At 37.8% G+C, this 20,408-nt stretch overlaps 1 protein-coding gene across 2 annotated transcripts in view; it reads right to left on the reverse strand.

The window, feature by feature from the left end:
- Nucleotides 1-329: 329 nt before the first annotated feature.
- Nucleotides 330-20,408, reverse strand: part of PLOD2 (procollagen-lysine,2-oxoglutarate 5-dioxygenase 2) — a 35,121-nt gene continuing 15,042 nt past the window's right edge. The window contains exons 8-19 of one of the 2 annotated variants that reach the window (XM_033516707.1): nt 19,015-19,140; nt 17,296-17,417; nt 10,616-10,720; nt 10,229-10,354; nt 8,890-9,031; nt 7,627-7,689; nt 6,201-6,314; nt 5,741-5,806; nt 5,130-5,234; nt 3,002-3,148; nt 2,647-2,772; nt 330-1,540 (exon numbers count right to left, since the gene is read on the reverse strand). In XM_033516707.1, the coding sequence (XP_033372598.1) occupies nt 1,385-1,540; nt 2,647-2,772; nt 3,002-3,148; nt 5,130-5,234; nt 5,741-5,806; nt 6,201-6,314; nt 7,627-7,689; nt 8,890-9,031; nt 10,229-10,354; nt 10,616-10,720; nt 17,296-17,417; nt 19,015-19,140 (1,398 nt within the window). In that variant the 3' untranslated portion in view covers nt 330-1,384. The remainder of the gene's footprint in view (nt 1,541-2,646; nt 2,773-3,001; nt 3,149-5,129; nt 5,235-5,740; nt 5,807-6,200; nt 6,315-7,626; nt 7,690-8,889; nt 9,032-10,228; nt 10,355-10,615; nt 10,721-17,295; nt 17,418-19,014; nt 19,141-20,408) is intronic. The other variant, XM_033516708.1, reaches the window with a different exon arrangement.

The raw sequence follows: 20,408 nt of genomic DNA on the forward strand, positions 1-20,408 counted from the left end.
CAAATAAAGTTTCTGTTTAGAAAATGTGATATAAAGCTTCCTCAAAGATACACAGTTAAAGAGTGAAGAACTGTTTAGATCATCAAATAGCCTCCAAATAAAAGCAAACCCAGGAAGCATCACTCCTGCTGGGGTCATTCTGGAAGTGTAATGCAAGGCTTGGTACAGAGGCACCACTGAAATAATTTCAATAGCAAACAACCCAAAATCTGACACACCCATCTCCCATCTACAGATCACTAGAAAATATTTGTCAGTAAATCAGTTTCTTCAGGAACGGTCGCAAATGCAAAGAAACTTCCTGATACAGTCAAGTGACAGCTGCTCCGTTAATTTAAAATTACCCTTTATTTTTCACAAGGTTTTCCAACATGTCGTGCGCTTTGGCACGGTAGACTTTGAGACAGTCAGCTTCAAGTTTCCTTAAATTACAAACAGTAGATACAGTAGGACTATTTTAAACCAATTTCTTTAAAATAAATGTCAAGACCCTTAGCTTTAAAAGAGACTGCCACCATTTCATTTTCCTGATACAAAATTCAAGTAATTTTAAGAGTAGAAAACTGTCCCTATAAAACATCCTATTAAAATTTACCAGCATTCTGAAAATAAGCATCAAATTTCCAGTATCCATTGGGTGCAACTACACATTTAGAAAAATAACTCACTTTAAACAAAGGTCACTTGCTGAAGAAAAGTAAGCTTTCAACAGGATGAGTTCTCAGAACAAATGATAAAACATTTTCTCCTTAGATAGAGGATTTAATCCTTGCTCCACCTCTGCAATTAATTTACTTTTTTTCTTCTATGGGTGTTCATTTCAGTACTGACAATGAGTTAAGAGACCAGGCTACAAAGATACTCTCCTTTCAGTATAAACCAGCATATGGAATTATTGCTTACCAGAAACAACTGTAAACAAGATTAATTTGATTTTGTTTTTATGCTGTGATTTTTCTTTCATTGGTTGGTATCAAATATACAGAGCACCAAACTTTAGCTGTGTCACTTTACTGACTGAAAACCACCATGAATTTTTCCGATGATTCTGTATTTAGGTTTGTTGTTTGGGGTTTGGGTTTGTTTCAATGAAGAAATGGGTTCACTGTGCTTTTCCATTTTCTCTCCTTACCCGCCCTTTAGGACAGCAGAATGGAAAAACAAGTAGGACATGTTTACTTTGGGACTCAAGGCTCAGAGCAGATATCAAGAAATCTTCAACAATATTAGAACATTTTCTGTTTTCCTCCTTTAAGCCCAAAGCACCTCTGCTGTTTAGAAACAGTAACTTAAAGTTTCTTCTATCACCATCTTCCAGAAGAGATCTATAAATAAATGTTTATGTAAAGAACACTGCTGTTGAAGAGGACAAAAAAAAATAAAATTAAGGATCAATAAATGATACTGCAATGTATCTTGTGCCATTCAAGATAGGAAGTCCTTCGTGCAAATGTGTAAGTCTTCCTGGGTGCATGAAGCTCCATCCTTTCCTGGGAGACTCAATGGAGCAGTTGTACCTAAGGAATTTACATCCACCTCCCTGTGGTAAAAACACAAACAACAATAAAACCCCTAACAGTTATCTTATGTTTTAATTAATGTTTTAATTAATTCCTTTTTATATATCCATATATAAAAAGGAATTAATCCATATATCCAATTCAAATAACTTGCTATTTTTAATAGGCTGGGTTTTTTTCTTTTACCATCCCTTAGCAAGGTTGTTTACATGACACCATCTTCAGATCATTAATTAACAGACAAGCATTTGCAATCAGATTGCCCCCTGTCTTGCTTTAGCATTCACTGGATTACAGCTCATTCAAGCAATAAATCTGACAAACAGATTTTCAATAACTTCACTGGAGATTCTACCAGAGAGAAACAAATCATGTTCATAGACCTTGTTTCAGGACCTCACCCCTTATCCAGAGCAGCACTTAAACAAATCTTAAATGAATTCATCTGGCTGCTAATCTCAAGATGAAGGTGTCCTTTCCAAAATTGCAAGTGTGGCAAGCACATTTATTAGTGTTAAGGACTGTGAATGATACAGGCTTATAACCACAACAGGTTAAATTTCTCTGTAAGTAAAAGTTGGATATTACTGCCACTGCCCTACCTAGCTCCACACTCTGGGGACTGTTTTATTTGAATCAATATCAAGACTATAAAATAATTTATCTCAGAAAAAACCTAAACAGATACAAGAGTTAAAATTTTAATTCTGTGGCTGATCTAAAAAAGAGTAATTGAAAAAATTCTACAGAAAATAAGCCACTTGAGTCAACTCAATTTGGCACTAGTTAAACTCTTTTGAAAAACTGTTTTTCACTGTATAGAAATGAAGCATTTCAAAAATGTTAAAAAACAAATTACTAACATCTCCTAAGTTTTTTTTCAAACTATTTCTCTCCCACTATCTGAAACCAATTTGATCAATTCAGCCTGATTGCATCAACAATTCTGGATCCTGGAATTGAGCAAATTTAATCCTTGTCAAAAAACCACAAGGCACAATGTATCTCAATTTGTGATGTGCATCTTTTCCTTCTCAGCTGGGTCTCTGAGTTCATGTGTTTGGGCTCTAGTTTAGAAATAGCATTAGATACTCAAAGGACAACATTTTTTAAGTCAATAACTTACCTGAAAGTCCTCTCCTACTTTGTTGAGGGCGATGTTGATCGTGAACGTAGAGGAGTCGTGGTGAGGTCTGAGTGACCGCTGCCTGTCAGGGCTGTACTTTACAACAAAGTTCAGTAGAGCATAGCCCTGCAACAAAATATACAGTAAGATTTCATGCTGTGAACTGCCAGGTCACACACAGGATTCTTGGGATTTTGTTTAAAGCTTAGTTAAAATTAAAAAAAATCAACAACATTCATCTTTACTGCTGTGTCACATATAAACTCCCCAACTAAACCAAAGAGGTATATTCATTGGAATTCTTAAATTTAGTCACACCATGGAGTAATTACCTGCAAAAGCTTTTAAGCCATACCTTGGTATAATAGCCAGCAAAGACTTTCAGCGTTACTGGGGCAATGAACTCTCGTATGAAATGCAGCCACTCATTATCCAGTCCTATTTGCTTCATATGAATGTCATCGGTTGGGACATTCTCATAACCTCCAGAAATGCGGCTGTCCTAATGAGAGCACCACAAATAGCTTGGGAACAGGAACATGGAATGTTTCTGACATTTCAACAAACATTTATTTATTTGAAATCTGCAGAATCACAAAACTGCAACACAGCAACATTTCAGTGAGTGTCAGTGAGCTGGCTGTACAGCAATTCCACAGCTGTCGAGGAAAAAAAGGTGTGATGAGATATCAGTGAGCAAATTTGGAAGTTTTTAAAGGATGAGTCAATATTTGGATGTGTTGCCTGTAAATAAAAAGGCTTCTTGGGATAATTAGCTTTATTTACTGAGCTGCAGATGCAACTGATAAAGATCAAGATCAAATCAAGAGACTACAGGTCTCAACTTGACACGGTAATAAATGTTGAAATAATCTGAAGATAGAAGTATGTTAAAATTATTTCCAGAGGCTCCTACCTGCACTACAATTGTGACTATAATTTCTCATGGTACATTTGTGAATAAGAGAAACATTCCTCTAATTTTAGTAGTAGTTAATAAATACCTTTAATTCTTGAGAACGTTGGCCCAATAGCTCATAACATTTGCAGGTAACTCCTTAGGGGGACAAGTCTGACAAATTAGTACTTAAGAGGTAAATGAGTAAAACTTGTCTGAACAGTTATCAACAGCTATTCAAAATCAGCCTTGGGTAGCTGTCAGGTACCTGCTACAGAGCTGCACCACCGTTAGTATCTACTTTGCTAATTCAAAGTCTGCATTGGGTTTGAGTGGCACAGCTTGGATAGCAGGGGACTGCAGGGGTGAGAAGCTGCTGGAAACTTCCCCTGTGGAGCCAATGCCAGCCACTGCAAGACACACCTGCCACTGGCCAAGGCTGAGCCCAGCAGTGACAAACACAGCACCTCTGTGCTGGCAGTGCCTTTAAGAAAGGGGGAAAAAAACCCAGTGAAACAAATTGGCACTAGAGATGAGACAGAGAGAAGCAGCCCTCCAGACAGCAGGGTCAAGGGAAGCAGGGCAGGAGCTGCTCCAGGCACTGGAGCAGAGATCCCCCTGCAGCCCCTGGAGGTCCCTGGGGGAGCAGAGATCCCCCTGCAGCCCCTGGAGGTCCCTGGGGGAGCAGAGATCCCCCTNGATCCCCCTGCAGCCCCTGGAGGTCCCTGGGGGAGCAGAGATCCCCCTGCAGCCCCTGGAGGTCCCTGGGGGAGCAGAGATCCCCCTGCAGCCCCAGAGGAGCCCATGGCAGAGCAGGTGGATGCCTGAAGGAGGCTGTGATCCCATAGAAGCCTGTGCTGGAGAAGGGTGCTGGCAGCAGAGAGCAGCCCAGGCTGCTGCAGTTTTTCTGGCAGGACTTGTGACCCCACAGGGGAACCACACTGGAGCAGTCTGCTCCTGAAGGGCTACACCTCATGGAAGAGACCCACACTGGAGCAGAGGAAGAATGTAAGGAGCCCTCCCTCTGAAGAGGAAGGAGTGTAGGAGAATGTGATGACACCAATCTCCCATTTTCCCATCCCTGTGCACTGCTGGGGAGGAGAAGGTAGAGAAAATGGGAATTAAAGCCTGGGAGGATGAGAGGAGTGGGGGAAGGGTGTTTTTAAGATGTTGTTCCATTGTTCATTATATTATCAATTGAACCAGAGTAGAAAGTAAACAAATTTCCTAAAACTGTTTTGCCTATAATGGCAATTGAATGATCTCTGCCTGTCCTTATTTCTCAAGTCAAACCATTTTTTTTACTTTCTCTCTCCTGTCCAGTTGAGGGCAGTGACAAAATGGCTTGGGTGGGTGCCTGGCATCCAACCAGGGTCAGCACACCACAACATTAATTGAAGAATGGCTCTAAATCTACTGAAAAAGCAGCTACATGGTAGACTAAACGAAGCACTTCATACCACAAAGCAGATGTTTCAGACAATTGGCAATTGTTAGGATGGTTTTTGCAGTACTCTATGTCTTACTCTTGTAAAAGCAGTTAAGATCACTCATTAAGATTATGTTTATATAGGCTGACACTTACTTGGTGTTTTCCACCAGACCACTGCCCAAAATGTTCCATTTCTTCTACTAATTCATCACAGGCAGTGTCAGAAAATATGGGAAACCAAAACACATCTGGACATGGCTACAAAAGAAAACCCCAAACAATTAAAGAAGTGATTCTCAAGCACATTCTCACAAAAGCATAAACTATGAGCTACATTCTAAGCCCTGAGCCAGCACCAAGAATGTCAGTGCACCCACACCTTCTGTGCCTTATGGCTCTAAATAACAGCCCTGGTCTTCCACATTACAGGTTAATATGGGAAAGCAGCTTAAAACTTAACACTGCTTTACACACAAACAATTTATGCAGCGTTTTAGAGAGGCAATGTTCCTTAAATCCCTGTCCCTAATTGTCACAACTGATCATCCAACACAAGTGCTCTGTCCAGATCAGTTGCATAAAAGCAAGAAAAATTCAGTCCTGATCCAAAACATCGAAAAACTGTTTAGCCACATACCAAAAGAGCATTTGCATGGAAATATTTACTGCATGCCAATTTATATTGTCATTTATATATGAGATATATATATATGAGATAAATATATGTTGATCTCACAAATTTTTAAAAAACTACTCATACTGACCTGTTCTACTATGTTATCAGTGAAGATCTTTGAGTAGTTTGGATTTATGTAAGTTTCCTTCCAGTCCTAAAAAAACATGATTTAAAAACATTACAACAGAACAATGACATTTAGAAGTGATAAAAAATAATTTATTCATTTGCTCTACTGAAAACACCAGAAACAATTAAAAAATTTCTTATTCCCATGAACAAACTGGTTCCCATCATGTCAAAAATCATGAAAACTGTTACCTCAGGGCCATATCTCCAATTTCCTGCTCTGGTCACCAGCTGGCTTATTGATATGATATACTGTCATTTGCTTAGATGGGTGAGAACACCTTTTAGCACATAATCAATATTTAGCACACAGTAAACAAAAGTTCTCCACATAAAGCCTTTAAATTTCTTTATAATATATAAATTTATACTTATTTTTTTTTAATTAAATAACTTTTTAGCAGTAATTAGATGCATACCACGGGATTTTCAAAGATCTGCCAGAGGTCGTTGTTGTAGTGGGAGGTATTGTAATTGGCTGTAGAAAGAAGTCTTCCAAATTCATGTCTGTTGGTAATGTACATGAAAACACCCTATACCAATTAGAGAAAGCATCATTAGCAAAACTGTTCATCTTAGCAAAGTTTTAAAAAGCTCTGTTCATGATTGCTCTTTCATAAAATATTGTACAACTGTACACATATTTTGTAAAGGTGCTGTTAATTTACCATCTTAATTTTCAAATGGTTGACTCTAATCACCAACAACTCTTTATAAATTGTTGTGTACAAGCATTTGCCTGCATTTATTTTCTAAATACATTAAACCAAAACATATATTGTTGAGAACATATGTAAAGTTATAGAAAGGAAAAAGCAGAGGAGTGATTGGTTGATTTGCTTTCCAGAAAACTTAGGCAGACACACTGAAAGCATCAGATCTCAAACTGAAAGTGCTCACACACAAGAAAACCAATGTCTAAGGTTAAGTTTCAAATTATAAACTGAAAGAATAAGCTAACTATCAAAGGGTTCATGAAAGAACAAGAAACTTATTTCAGAGTATTCACTACATGATCCATCTGGTGAATTGGCCTGAAATAAAAAGATATTGGCAAGAGAATATTCAGATCAGCATCCAAAACAGCTGAGCACTCTGAAGTCTGTTCATGTAATTATGTGCAAGGTATCAAGAGTGGTAAGATACATCTTTATTATCAAGCTATTAACAGAAGGTATTAACAGAACTCTCTTGATTAGAAGTAGTAGCAGAAAATAGTATTTTAAAAAAGAAACTTAGGTTCTATGGGATTTTTTTTAGTTAAGATTTTTCAGACTAAAACTTCATTTCTGAAATGTTTGTGACTTTTAGATTTGCAGCAAATGAAGCCATTACCATTTGGGTATTTTGGTACTTCTGTCTATGTTTTTGTCTGAAAAAGAGTTAAACTGTTAGAAAGATAATGATTATGTTAAACATGCCCAGTTCTGGGCACTTACCAAATCATAAAATAGCTGCAGCAGGGAGAATAAGGAGGGCCTGGGTCTAGAGAAACAGCTTAAAGTGACAATGTGGTCACTGAGGGGGCCTGGCAGAGCTACCAGTGATCTGAGCTTTACTCCTTCCTAGAACTGCTCCATCCATTTCAGCTACAGAAGCAGTGGCAGCACACCCTGACCTTAGCAGCACTGAGAAACCCCCCTGAGGAAAAAAAGAGCCTCTCTGAGATGCTTTCAGCTGGGCATGAAAAACCTGTCCCTGGCAAAAACCTGAACATTAGAAGACTGAAGAGAAAGCTAGAGCAGTATTTCATCAGAGGAAGTGGACAGAGGAGAAGTATCTTCCTGTGGTAGAGTGATACTGCATGTAATAATAACTAATTAATAAAAAAAAGTAAAGCAACACCTTTGGGGCTCTGAGCATATGGAATGTTTCCGAAGAAGGGGAGTCTTTTTCCCTTTGTAAAGTCTAAAATGAAGGAGAATCATCACATCAGTTTTCTGACACAATCTCTCTCTATTTCCGACTACTTTTAGGTTTCCACAGTTACATCAGGGAAAGAGCAGCCTTTGATCAAAAGCTGATATGCCTTTACAGACAACATGCATCTCCAAGCAAAGCTCCTCATACACATGTCAAAGCTGTTTCCACCAGCCCCTTCTTATCTGCTGCAATACAAAAACAAGCATGTACCAAACCCTCCTACAGCCCAGACTGAGAAAGAGGAGAAGAGGAAGCAATTTTCTGATGAGCCAGTCAGATTAGTTTAAATGAGCACATGGAAAGCACAGGTTTTGCAGGAACTGATGCTGAGGAGGTTTGAATACAACAGGACTGGACGGGGATGTTCTGAAGAATCAGTACAAACACAGGAGATCATGCCTTGTTATGAGGGAATAAAAAAATTAATACTTGCCAACTTTTCTTGTTCAATTCAGCAAAAATATTTTTCAATGCTATAGTGTCTGGAAATAGGTCTGGTTTAGGTCTTATTTGTCTCAGTGCTGAAACTAGTGTAAATATCAGTAGAAATATGGATTTACAGATTCATAACTTCACAGTACAAATAAGTTCTCTCAGTACTTCCGGATTAACGTAAGTAACATTTATCTGATACAGTTTTAATCTACCTAAAAAAATTAATGAGTAATTCATGCTCCCTAAGAAGATTCCTACCATTTCTTAAATCACTTTGGCTTTTTATATAACACTGCCCATCACTGGTTTCAATATGTATCTACTTAATAAAAAATTGCAAAGTATTCAACTTAATCTGCTGGAAGTTTCACACTGTACAAAAATATGCATGATAAGGATGAGCCAAATGCATTGGTAAGTTTTAAGCCATACACAGCAGAGTTGAGCCCTCTTTCCTGTTGAGGTTGTGCCAAAGGAAAAAGGTATTTTAACCTCAACAGAAATCTTCAGGGAATTTAACTAGAAACCACCATGCAGTCAGTGCATCAGTGCACTGGCCTTGAAAAAAACCTCTGCTCTCAACAATTTAAAGAAATACACCTAAAGGGTTTTATCACACAAAAATTGGCCAGTACTTTGAATTAGAAGTAAAATATAATATCCAAGATCAATCAAGTAAAGCAGACTATGAGTACAGCAGGACACAGAAATGTGTGGATTTGCAAGCAAGCTGTTACAGATACACCTTACCATTTCCCTGGCATTCCTGCACAGTGCCATATCAGGATCCATCTTATCACGCATGAAGTAGCTCTTTTCTTTCATCTCAGTTCTGAGAGTTTGTCCCTTAATTAAGTATATATTAGCCATATAAGGAATATTCCATACTCCTCTGTTGAAAATAAGAAAAAAACACCCCACAGAAATAGTTTAAAGCTATGAAAACTGATTTGTTGCCTATTCTTTTAAATCAGCATCTCTGTACTTGCTGACAAGACTAAGCAATTTGCAAGGAGAAGAAGCTGAAAGGTTCCCAAGACACTGGTAAAACTACATCTGGACATCTCAAACATGGTGTAGGCAGTCATTTGATTTTTGTGAAATACTGTTCCAAAAATATAGCAAGGTCAAATTCTCCATAGAGTTTTAACTACACATGTACTTCATATTTCCATAGTTAAGGCAATCAGTCAAACTCTCTTATAATATTATTCTACACTGCCAGATGGAGAAAGTAACTCCAAACAGATTCTTAAATGAGTTTAAAGACTTCACTGAGACTTCACACAGCTGGTCTGAACTCCTCACACAAATACCCACAGACCACAGCAGGCCACGTATTTATGTGAGCTGGGCCAATATCAACACAAAAGCATTGCTTTCAAAACCCTCCCTCTGCAGATTTCCCCCTCTCAATGCCAACACATCTTTTAGTACAGTAGGACTGAAAACAAGCCAGTCATATTCAAGAAGTCTGTTTCAGACCTTTCTTTTCTTCCAGGGCAAAGAAAAGGCATCACCACATGGAACAGCCAAGCTTAGAACAACTTACATCACATTAATATAGGGTAGGAATAAACCCAAAAGTTTATCCTTGACAAAAGTTTTGCTGAAGAGGTCCTTAAGATATACCTGACATCATATACAGGATGAAACACACAAAGAAATTTTGTGTTTTAATTGGTGGAAAGCTGTTCCATTGATTAAGCACTTGCCCCAAAGAGATGACAAAGCCATTTGATGAATACAATTCCTTTTGGCTGAGGTTCCAGGGATGTAGTTTTGGGTTTGCTATTTGTTCATCCTGCCTTGTTCTGTACTGTGCACTGCTAGAGCAACCAGACACCATCAGACAGGTACCAGTAGTGACTGTGTCCAGTTCTAACACCAGCTCATCATGTTAAACACTTGGCTTTTTTTTTCAAGCTGTGAGTGGGAATAAACAAGTGTATTGCTATGAAACAGAAAACACAAAACAACATACCTCATCTCTCCAGGAATAATACCATATTCTTATATTTTCATGCAATATGTTGTTAATAACCATACAGGGTGCCCTGGCTTTAACAATTAATTTACAGTTACTTACACTCTGTTCCCTTGCACAATGTCCACATAATCTTCTGATCGAGCATAATAACCATCTGGGCTCAAAGCACCCCAGAAATTGGACCAAAGCTTCCCATGGCGAGTGACGAGAGGAGCAATTATCTTTCTGTGAAGTGACATATTGAATATGAAAATATGAAAACCTGAAGCACTTGAAATTGTCATCAGGAACTGCTGTTTGACAGGAACAAAATGCTTTGTGAATTGTTGGCCCCCAAACCCCTTATGAACTACGGCAGTGAAATACCACAATAAACAAAGAGGATTTAACTCTGCAAAAACAAACAGGATCTTATTTTCTCTGGGCAGACCTCAGAGAATCCTTTCAATTTAGAGGAAATTCTACAAAGTAAGAAATTTACTATACCTGTTCTGTTCTATCAGTATTCTTAAAGTTTTTGGGTTTGTCAGCACGACATCTGCATCTATGCTTAAGTAATATTCACATGTTTTATCCTGGCGACAAAGGTCCCTAAAAAGGCAAAAAGGAATTATTAACTCTTGTTAACAATAATTTTCACATGGACACATATCCAGGAAAAAAATCAGAAACAAAATAATTTTTAAAAGATCCCCAAACCACAAATAATTACTGAACTGATCCATTGCATTAAAAGCCTCTGCAGCACAGTATTGTAAAGGTGTCTTGAGATCACAGTAGTGTGATTACCTAAAAGATTAAAATACATGGATCAGATGCCTTATATTTTTCTTTTAATTAACTAAGTGGCCTCTAGCCTTTACCAGGTTCAGCAATACCATCTATAAAGTGTCCTAATGGAAAATGGGGAAGGGGGAACATGTCATTAATTTATAGAGCTGGGTATCAGTACAATCATTTAATTGTGAAGTATGACCTTATTTAGTAATGTCCTCTAGCAAGTAACTGCATGTGGCTGTAATGCAGTCCTTGGAAAAAGTTTCCACAGATGCAATCTGCTAATCTGAATGGTAATTGAAACCTTATGGAGAGTGTAAGATAAAAACTATGAATAAATGTATATTTAAAGACCTTTTCTTTGTCTTTTTGACCTACAGGAACAACAAAGTTGGTAAAGTTATAAATAAACCAATTGCAAAGGCAGTGAATTTACACCGGAGAAAGTAATGGAATGTGTCCACACACTATTTCCATCAGTTGTGATTTTGATCTCAGAAGAATAAACTATTTGCATAAATTCCCATGCCTTCAAGAGAAAGACAAATAAAACACATTGTACTGTAAAGATAAAAGATACACAGACTATGTTTGTATGTTTCTCCTAGGGTGGACTTGCTAGGCCAAAACTTGGTATAGTGAATTCAGCTTTCCTATGCCATCAGCATAGTAGATGATAGGAAATCAAATATATTTGTAGAGAAGGAAGTTTCCTCAAGTCAATACTACAGCAACAGCTTCCCATCTTGCAGGTGATATTATTGAATTTGTCTGTTTTCCCTCTTTTAATTCCACCGTAACAGCATGAAATATTATCTTACTTTCTTGTTTTAAAATATTTATAATCAGTGCTTTAGTTCAAGTTCTTGATTTGATTGATTGTGACTGTTTTCTGCATAGGCAAAGATCTCTGTCACTTCCAAAGTTCTGATAAAGGGTGGATGTGACAGGTTACATACAAGTCAAGGTAAGAGCTGCCATGGCTTCCTGCCTGCTCTTCTTCCATCCCCCTCCAAGCCTAGCACTAAATCTTTCACCACAATTACTACTTATCAACACCTTTTGGGTCCTTCTGCTTAAACTTTCTTCTGCTCAAAGGGCTTTTTTAGAATCACAGTAGAAGGTAGAAGTTTTATATTCCATAACTTTAAGCACTCCTTACTCTTCAAGCCTGATCACTAAAGATCTATCAATAATTTCACTAAAAAACTTCTAAAATATTCATATGTAAGAAATGGTCTTCCCATTGCTGCTAAAATCACTGTGTTTGAACACACCCAGTTTACATCTCTGGTCAGTCTCTGGGCTTGCCTTAACTGACATCTTACAGAGACATTTTTATGACAGAAATTCCTTAATCAGCATTTCTCACATAACTGCCCCAAATGAAACCAGCAGGTTGTATTTTGGCCATAACAGGTCCTGCAATTCAGTCTTTATGGTATTTTCCATTACTAACCCATTCTATTCAAAGCTTTACAACTGGCTTAATTACTTAATTATTAATAGGAACCTGACTTTTATACTGCACTTGGCACTAGAAGTAAAATTTCTTCCAAAAATATTCAGCTCCTTTATCCTTATTCTAGTGAGGAATATAGACCTGTGACCAGACTTGATCGTGGTTCAGGGTTCCAGACACAGCACTTGCTAGCACTGCCCCAAAAACAGGTAAACCCTCTGCTGCTTACAAAAACATGAATGGAATTAATGTTTCCAATTATAAAATTGTGATAAAGTGGAACAAATTTATATTTATTTGTGGGCAAATATACCTGTAAAATAAATTACATAATAGCAAAATGCATTGTCTTTTAACTTTTGCCTTCTTTTCTGTCCCCCATCCCTTTTAAATCCAGAAAATTCTATTCCAACTGGTCCCATGTGCTTGGTGTTAGAAACCCTCCTGTGCCTCGTTCACATAATAATCCAAACCACAAAATATTATATTAAAAGTTTTGGTCTAAGTCACACTCGGTCATTCAGTACTCTATTGAGAACTCTCTGAAAAAAATTCCTGTTCTAAACAGTCAGAAAATTTCAAAGTTACTATTCTGACTTATTTTTTCCTCCTATTTCTTTCTCTACAGTGTTGAAGACTGGATCACCACATGGCAGAACTTATCCTTCACATTTGACATGATGACTTGTACCTGAAAATGCTAGAAGAATTATCCTGCAAGCATGAGGTTTTGCTATTCGATGATCCTTTGCACTTTAAGGTCACTAACAAGTCTCCCCAAAACACTACAGGTTTCAGATGGAGAGAATGGAAGTGATAAAAGTTTCAGTCAAAATTAATAATGCAAGCACACTCTCAAGAAATTAATGCATCTTCTCTTTAGGTTTTCAGTGTTGTCCAGCAGCTTTGCCCAAGGAAATAAATGTAACCCTTTACACTCTCATGCTTTAGGGAATTACATTCTTCCACTGTATGCTAACCTCTCCAGATGTAGAAATCCCAGATTATATGTGAAACTATTTCTATGCATATCCAGGTCACTCCAAGGAACACTGGAAAGAGTTCTGGCAGAGCTCATGTGTAAAATGCTTCTTTATGTAAATTCAACAGCAAAAATCTTCAATCTACTTGCTTTACACTCCACCTGCTCTGAACTGAGACCAGATGTTGAAAAGAAAGCTATGTTCTTGTACATAACTTAGAGCAAGTTCCGTGTAGAGATTAAAAACAATTTAGAAGAAAGCCAAGATTTTTTGGTTGGCAGTGTGAAGCGAAGCTCAGCAGGTCAGTTTAAAGTATTTTGCAATCAGAGTGATGTTTGACTGCGTTTACAAACCACAAATCCATCTGGAACAGTGACCTCATCTGAAAATGGGAGAATGTCACAGCTCTTCCCTTCATCACACTTTCCACTGAGATATTCCAAGTGTCTACTTGGTTGCAACACAGACATATTATCTACCCAATTTCTCTACCATTGAGCCATCTTTTTTTGGTTTTTGTTTTTAGACATAGTTTGAACTTGCAATTAATCAAGTTACCATTTTTAGACCTCTCAGTTTGGAAATACAATTCCAGATGAGGACTGCAAGGTGTTCCAGATACAAGTCTGCTACCAAAAGCCTGGGTGACATCCCTGCCATGTAGGGTTGCATTTTGCATCTCTCCAGCCAGCCACAACAGCATAAAAACATTCACAGCAACCATCACTAAAAACAAATCCAGCAAACAGATAAATCACTAATGTTTAGTTTTGCATCTCAGGTTAAAGCATTATCACCACAGTTATCACACCTGGAAGCTACTGAAATCAGCGGTGGGTGGAAAATGTGTTCTTCAGCAACACTCAAAGTTCAGTGTTCCTCCTCCAGCTGAGACTGAAACCCAAAACTACTGAAGCATTCAGAAGAAGCAGCTCCAGAAAATCCAAGTATCTAACAGAAAGCACTTGACATCTGGGAGCCAAAGCTTTAATCCCTGCTCTTCCTTCCCTCACAGCCAAAATACCTGCCCTACTCAAAGGCTGTGTCCTACTCCCTCCAGGGTCCATGCCACCATGGTTTGTCAATAGCAAATGGGAACTCAGACAATGACTTCATATCCTCCTTCAAGAAACACACAGGAGACCCCAAACTTAGCTCAAAATTCAACAGTGCTGTCAATGAACTCTGACTCTGATATCTACTATTCTTCCTGAAACTTTTGAAAGTTTCCAATGTAAACTTTCATTAAAATGTGCACATTCCCACTTAAAAGCTGAGATAAATGACATTTTTTATAGTTTTATACAGTTTACAGTTAACAGTTTACCTTGTTCTGTTCCCAATATTTTTGAGGGAGGAACAAAAAAACCCCAACTCCCCCAAAAGAGAAGCCCTGAAGGCTGCCATTACCAGGAGAAAAAAACATTATGGAAGATAAACTTTATATAAATAAAACCTCAGAAGTGAGTATTTCCCAACTTTCTGTTATTACTTGAACATATTTAATTGCTTTTTATGTTTTCTGTCATAACAAATTCCGTGACAGCTGGCTGAAATCTCATCTGCAACCAAGGCAAAACCAAAGATGATTTTTCCTCAAAGAAAAAAAAGAACTGCAAGAGCTCATACCTTACAGACAAAGGCTCAAAAAAAAGAAAGACATGGAAATGCCGCTCAAGTGCTTCGAGTGATGAAAATGCAGAGAAAAATATTCAGACAACAAGCAGCTAAACTTTCCTTCTCTTTATTCTCCTTAGTTTTCCTTACATTTTATCTCTATTCAGCCCACAAGAAGGAAAGCTGTGCACTCCTGTTTCCCAGTATTGTTGAATTCTAATAAGTTTTGCAGACTGCACAATTTTGGATCTTTTCCAACACCTATCCAACTTTCACAAGCACATGAGAGGGCTTTCCACATCAGGAAGAAGCAAAAAATTAAATGCTTCAATTATTCCTTATATGAATAAGAAAAGCTGACCAAAGTTTGCTGCATGGCTATGGGTAAAACTGAATAAATGTTATTTTCTCACATTTATACTGACATGAGAGTGTCATTTACTGAGAATCTCATTATGATTTATCACCACTTTTTACTGAGCCAAAAGCCAGGAAGAAGAGAGGTGAGGAGAAAACTGATCAAACTGCATTATATACTCCAAAGTATTCTGCTGAAAACAAACTAGACCTTCACTGCTTAACTGCCCCTTCTTTGTATTAAATGAACCCTGTTGGGCTTCTTCAGCTAAATAGATTCTGTGGGAAATGTGCAAGTGAGAAGATCAAATTAATTCTAAATCTGCTGGAAACTAATAGAGAGACACTAAGAGCAGATTTCTCTAACAAAGAGAAAGCAAGTATTTGAGGCAGTTTTGTTCTGTCTGTCAATAATGCAGATAGAGGCAGGAGAAGATAAATCAAAAGACTGGATATCAATATCTAAATCAGAACAATAAACAAGTTTGAATATTTTTTTTTGTTTTTCAAATTACATCCATACCATGGGTAACATATCACACATATGATTATCTACCTGCCTGTCAAATGGGATTTGAAATGACTGTGCAAATATACATGTAAATTGCTTATTTTTTTTTATCCACAGATCAAGCAGGGACCATATATCAAAAGCTCAGTCACATAAGTCAGTAGGTTCTACCAAAAGATGACAGGTTTTAAGGTTTTTGGGTGAGATTTATTATTACTATAGATATAGATTACACTGAAGACTCTGCCTTATAACAACAAAGAGGAAAAGGCAACTCCAGAAACTCCACCTCAGTTACACATAACATACCCTAAAAAAAGTTTGCAGCATGGTACATCTGCTTTAGAGAGTATTAGAAATAAAGAAAGAATTATTTATAAATATGCGAATGCGTGCTTAGACTACCACTGGACATCTGCAGCATTTCCTAGAAAGGCCAGGGGAGAGGTTTGAACCTCAGCCAGAGATCAGTTTTCCAGTGGCTTCAGCACAACAAAGCTCCATTCAAACAAAGGTCCAAGAACACCACAGAGACTCAAGACCTTCATTCTTTCAGCTGAGGCTGTGAACAGCCAATGCTCAACCTCTGAACAGAAAATGGCCTTCTGAAATTAACTTCTCTGCTCTGACACTCAGGGGAGATTTGGTAGGAGAGAGAGTCAGAGAATTATCATGGAATGAATCCTGCTCCAGGGCCACAGCCAGCTGGTCCTGACCTTGGTGGGATCCTGTGCTGAGAATCTCCATCCTGGGACTGATGTCCTGGGAGAGCCACAAGCCACTCCCTAGGAGCCAGCTACAGGCAGGTCTGACATGGGAGACAAACTCCAGGTTTCAATTCAGACACAGAAAGTACCAGGTTTAAAAGCTGAAGTTTTGGATACTTTAGTAAGAGCAAAAGAAAAAAAAGCAAGACCAAACATAAGATAAAGTCAGTGGCCTTCGTGAGAAACTTCTGCTAGAGCACTTCTAAAGGATATTCCTGGCTCTTTGAACCACAGGCAGTACTATAATTCAGTCACCTGTACAACCGAGTCAAGCTTTAACTATATGTTTACTTAAATATAATGTCACTTAAGAAAAAAGAAAAAAAAAAAAAGCACTAGGACAACAAAAGTTAAAAGCATATCCAATGCAAAAATGAAAAAAAATCTGCAATAAGGTAGCTGGAAAATAAAATAAACACTATGAATTGTCTACACCATAACTAAACAAGATGACAGACTACTGAAGCAGCCCAGTCCAGAGATTTTTTTTTTACAATGATCAACAGCTTCATATATTAGACAGAAACCATGAAACACTCAATTCATATCTTATGTGCAGAACTTTTCTACCACAAAAGCTCCCATTTTCACAGCTGAAGATGTAAACTTCAAGATGCAAAATAGTACACATGCAAGATGAAAAAAATGTGAGTGTAGGCATCAATATAGCAGGTTTATAAATTAGAACCTACATTCCCATGTTCCGGGCTTCTGCTTGACTCAGGTTTTCTTCAGGTCCAACAATTTTAATATTTCTGATAATGTTCTTGGCTTTTTCCCAGAATTTCTTGATGTGCTTTTCATGGTAAACCTCCTGTAATCATGTAAACATTTTTTATAGCAAATGTAAGGCACAAATTACTATGAATCATTAACACAGTGTCCAAGAACACACTGTATTCTGTCCTAAAGAAACATATGTCAAACAGTGTTTGAAGATATTCCAGTATATCTGTCATTAAATTGAACCTCCTCTGTCCAAAACTTTAGGAAAATAATCCATCATATCAACAATATTAATCAAAGCTGTAAACAATGCAAGATTCACAAGCTATCTATGCAGTATTTTTCAGGATATTTGTTACAGTTTTTAAAACCCATCCTACAACCTCAGTAGCACACTGAAGTTTGTTATGCTCCTCCAGAATCACTTTAGAGAGGGAGCTGCACCTGTACCAAATTGTACAGGCACAGCCATTGTTTCTTTAAAATGCAGTCCCATTGATTATTCCTTTAATTTCTATTTACCCTCCTCTTTATCTTTCTATTTATCTCTATTTAAGAGTTCTCAGCTGCACACAATATTTCCAAACCAGTGCCCTCATTGTAGCTTTGCCTACTATGGCTGACATTAGAATAATTGAAATATTGGGTAGGGATTTTCCCCCTCTATAATAAAAAGCTATTCAGTCTTTAAACTCAATTTCAAATACCATAAAACTTGATACCTGAGGCTACAAAACCTACATACCCCACAATTCCCAGAAGCACATCACATTTATACCTTCAAAACCCCCTTACAAAACCACAATAACACTTTAGAGATAAGCTCTATTTCTATTACTGCTCCCCTTTTTGTTATCATATCAACAGCAATGCATGCACACTGAAAAGGGATACAATTAAATTTTACTCCTATTTTTCTTACAGTCTCATTTTTTTTCCAAAATAACTGCACACACTTGATACCTCACTCACTAAAATCATAGAATCACAGAATGATTTGTGTTGGAAGGGACTTTAAAGATCATCTCCTTCCAACCCCCCTGCCATGGGCAGGGACAGCTTCCATCAGAGCAGGCTGCCCAAAACAGCAAAGCTGCCTGAAGTCACTGGGGAAATATCAGCAATGCCAGCTCATTAGGTAATTAGCAAAGAGTATTCAAGAGTAACTTATCTGCAGGGCCAGTCAAAATATATCTGAACACACCAATCTTTCTGTGGGACCCAGCAGGAGTGCCAACAGACACAAAACTACACCAGCAGGATGGAAAGGAAATCCCATGACAACTACGAGGTGACAGCTGCTGATAATATGGTATCACTGTTGGTCAGTCCTGAAGTGGTCAGCAGCTGGCCCAGATGGTCACTGCAGGCCCTTCCAACTGCAACTGTTCTGTTCTTATTTTACTTTTTTTTATTTTATTTTTGGCCAGTCAGTACTTCCTCCAGAAGCACACACTTCAAAATACCTTTTTTTTCATTAATCTAAGCAGTTTCTTTAAATATGCTTCAGTAAGTCCTGACACAATTTCATTTAATTTTTCCAGCTCTGCATACTAAACTCCAAAGGATTATCTCTTCCTATGCATTTTATCTGTGTTGTTATATCAAATCCATACACTCCACACTTTGATTCATTGCAGAATTTCCAAAATTGAAGCTCTGTACAATGATAAAGTCATACTTACATTATTATGAATGAAGATACTGAGTGCCTCCCGTGGGTAGTCCAGAGTCAACAGTCTGTCTAAAAATTTAGTTAGGAAAGGAGTGGGTTGTTCAATGAAAACACCAATTTTTACTCTTGGATATTCCTAAAAAAAATGATATTTTGACACAACCAATAAGACTTGCCTCTTTTCTAAGATTAATTATAGTAAAGAGCAACTAATGTCATGTAGTAAACTTATTCCACACAGCTTTCAAACAATCAAAACCAGCGTGCTCAAAAGTGCTGTGCACCCCATTATTTTCCCTGGCTTCACAAAATAAGCAAAAATAATGGATTTAATATTGATATGAAACTCTTTGAATTTAATTAAACACAGTGAAAGAAGAAAATAATATAATAAGGTTTTTAAAATTCTGACTTTAAAAAAAAACCCATTCAAACAGCATTTTTGCAAAAGAATCATTTAAGGAAATACACCTAGAACAGAATGGAAAATTCTTTTTTTCTCTTTTTAAACAAGGCACAGACACAGAGTACATTTACAAGAAAATACAGGGGAGAGCAGTATTTGTACAAATAGTTAAAGAATAAATACCACAGAATATTTTACTCAGCTGTATTAAGTCTAAGACTGCAATATGCTTCTATAAATGTTTATGCACCATTTCTCCCCAATCATTTTGACTGGGCTCTGCATTCCTTCCCAACTTACTGATTTTAGAAAGATCTTTAACAAACTAACAGAGCTTCTCTCCTTACATCCAAGAATTCTGAACTTTCATGGACCTTATTTTAAAGTGAATTCACATCTTTTGATGGTATTTGGCTGCTTTCTAAGTGCTTGATAGAGATCATGACCACTAAAAGAAACAGACAGCACTTTTTTATAGTCCTGAAGTGTATTATTGCACTATGGAAGACAAAAAAATGTAAGCTCCAAAGGCTTCAACTCCTACACAAAGAAGCACACTGACTAAAAATTATTTCCATCTCTAAACCAGACAATTACTATAAAAATCTAATCCATTACAAGGCTCAGAGAGAAACCTTATATGAGCATAAAAGGCTGCCAGCTAGCTTTTTAAGCAGGCCAACACCCACTTGAGGAGCATCTGGATAAAGCATCAACACATGCTGAGGTTTCACAGCGTCGCCGTGTACATGGGAGCCCAGGAACATCCTGGCTCGGGAACACCCAGCGCTCACCCCGACCTCCCAAGCACAGCTGTGACCCCTGAGGACTGCTGTGAAGGTGTGGCCACACAGAGACCCCAGCAACTCAGAACAACTGATGGGGAATGCACTGCTGTGTCTCCAGCAAAGCACCTGTGCCCCTCTCTGGGAGCCCCAGAATTGTCACACAGCCACAGGAGCTGGTCCCACCTGTGCCCCTCTCTGGGAGCCCCAGAA

The sequence above is a fragment of the Parus major genome, chromosome 9 (genome assembly GCF_001522545.3).
Source record: "Parus major isolate Abel chromosome 9, Parus_major1.1, whole genome shotgun sequence".
Taxonomy (NCBI): Eukaryota; Metazoa; Chordata; class Aves; order Passeriformes; family Paridae; genus Parus; species Parus major.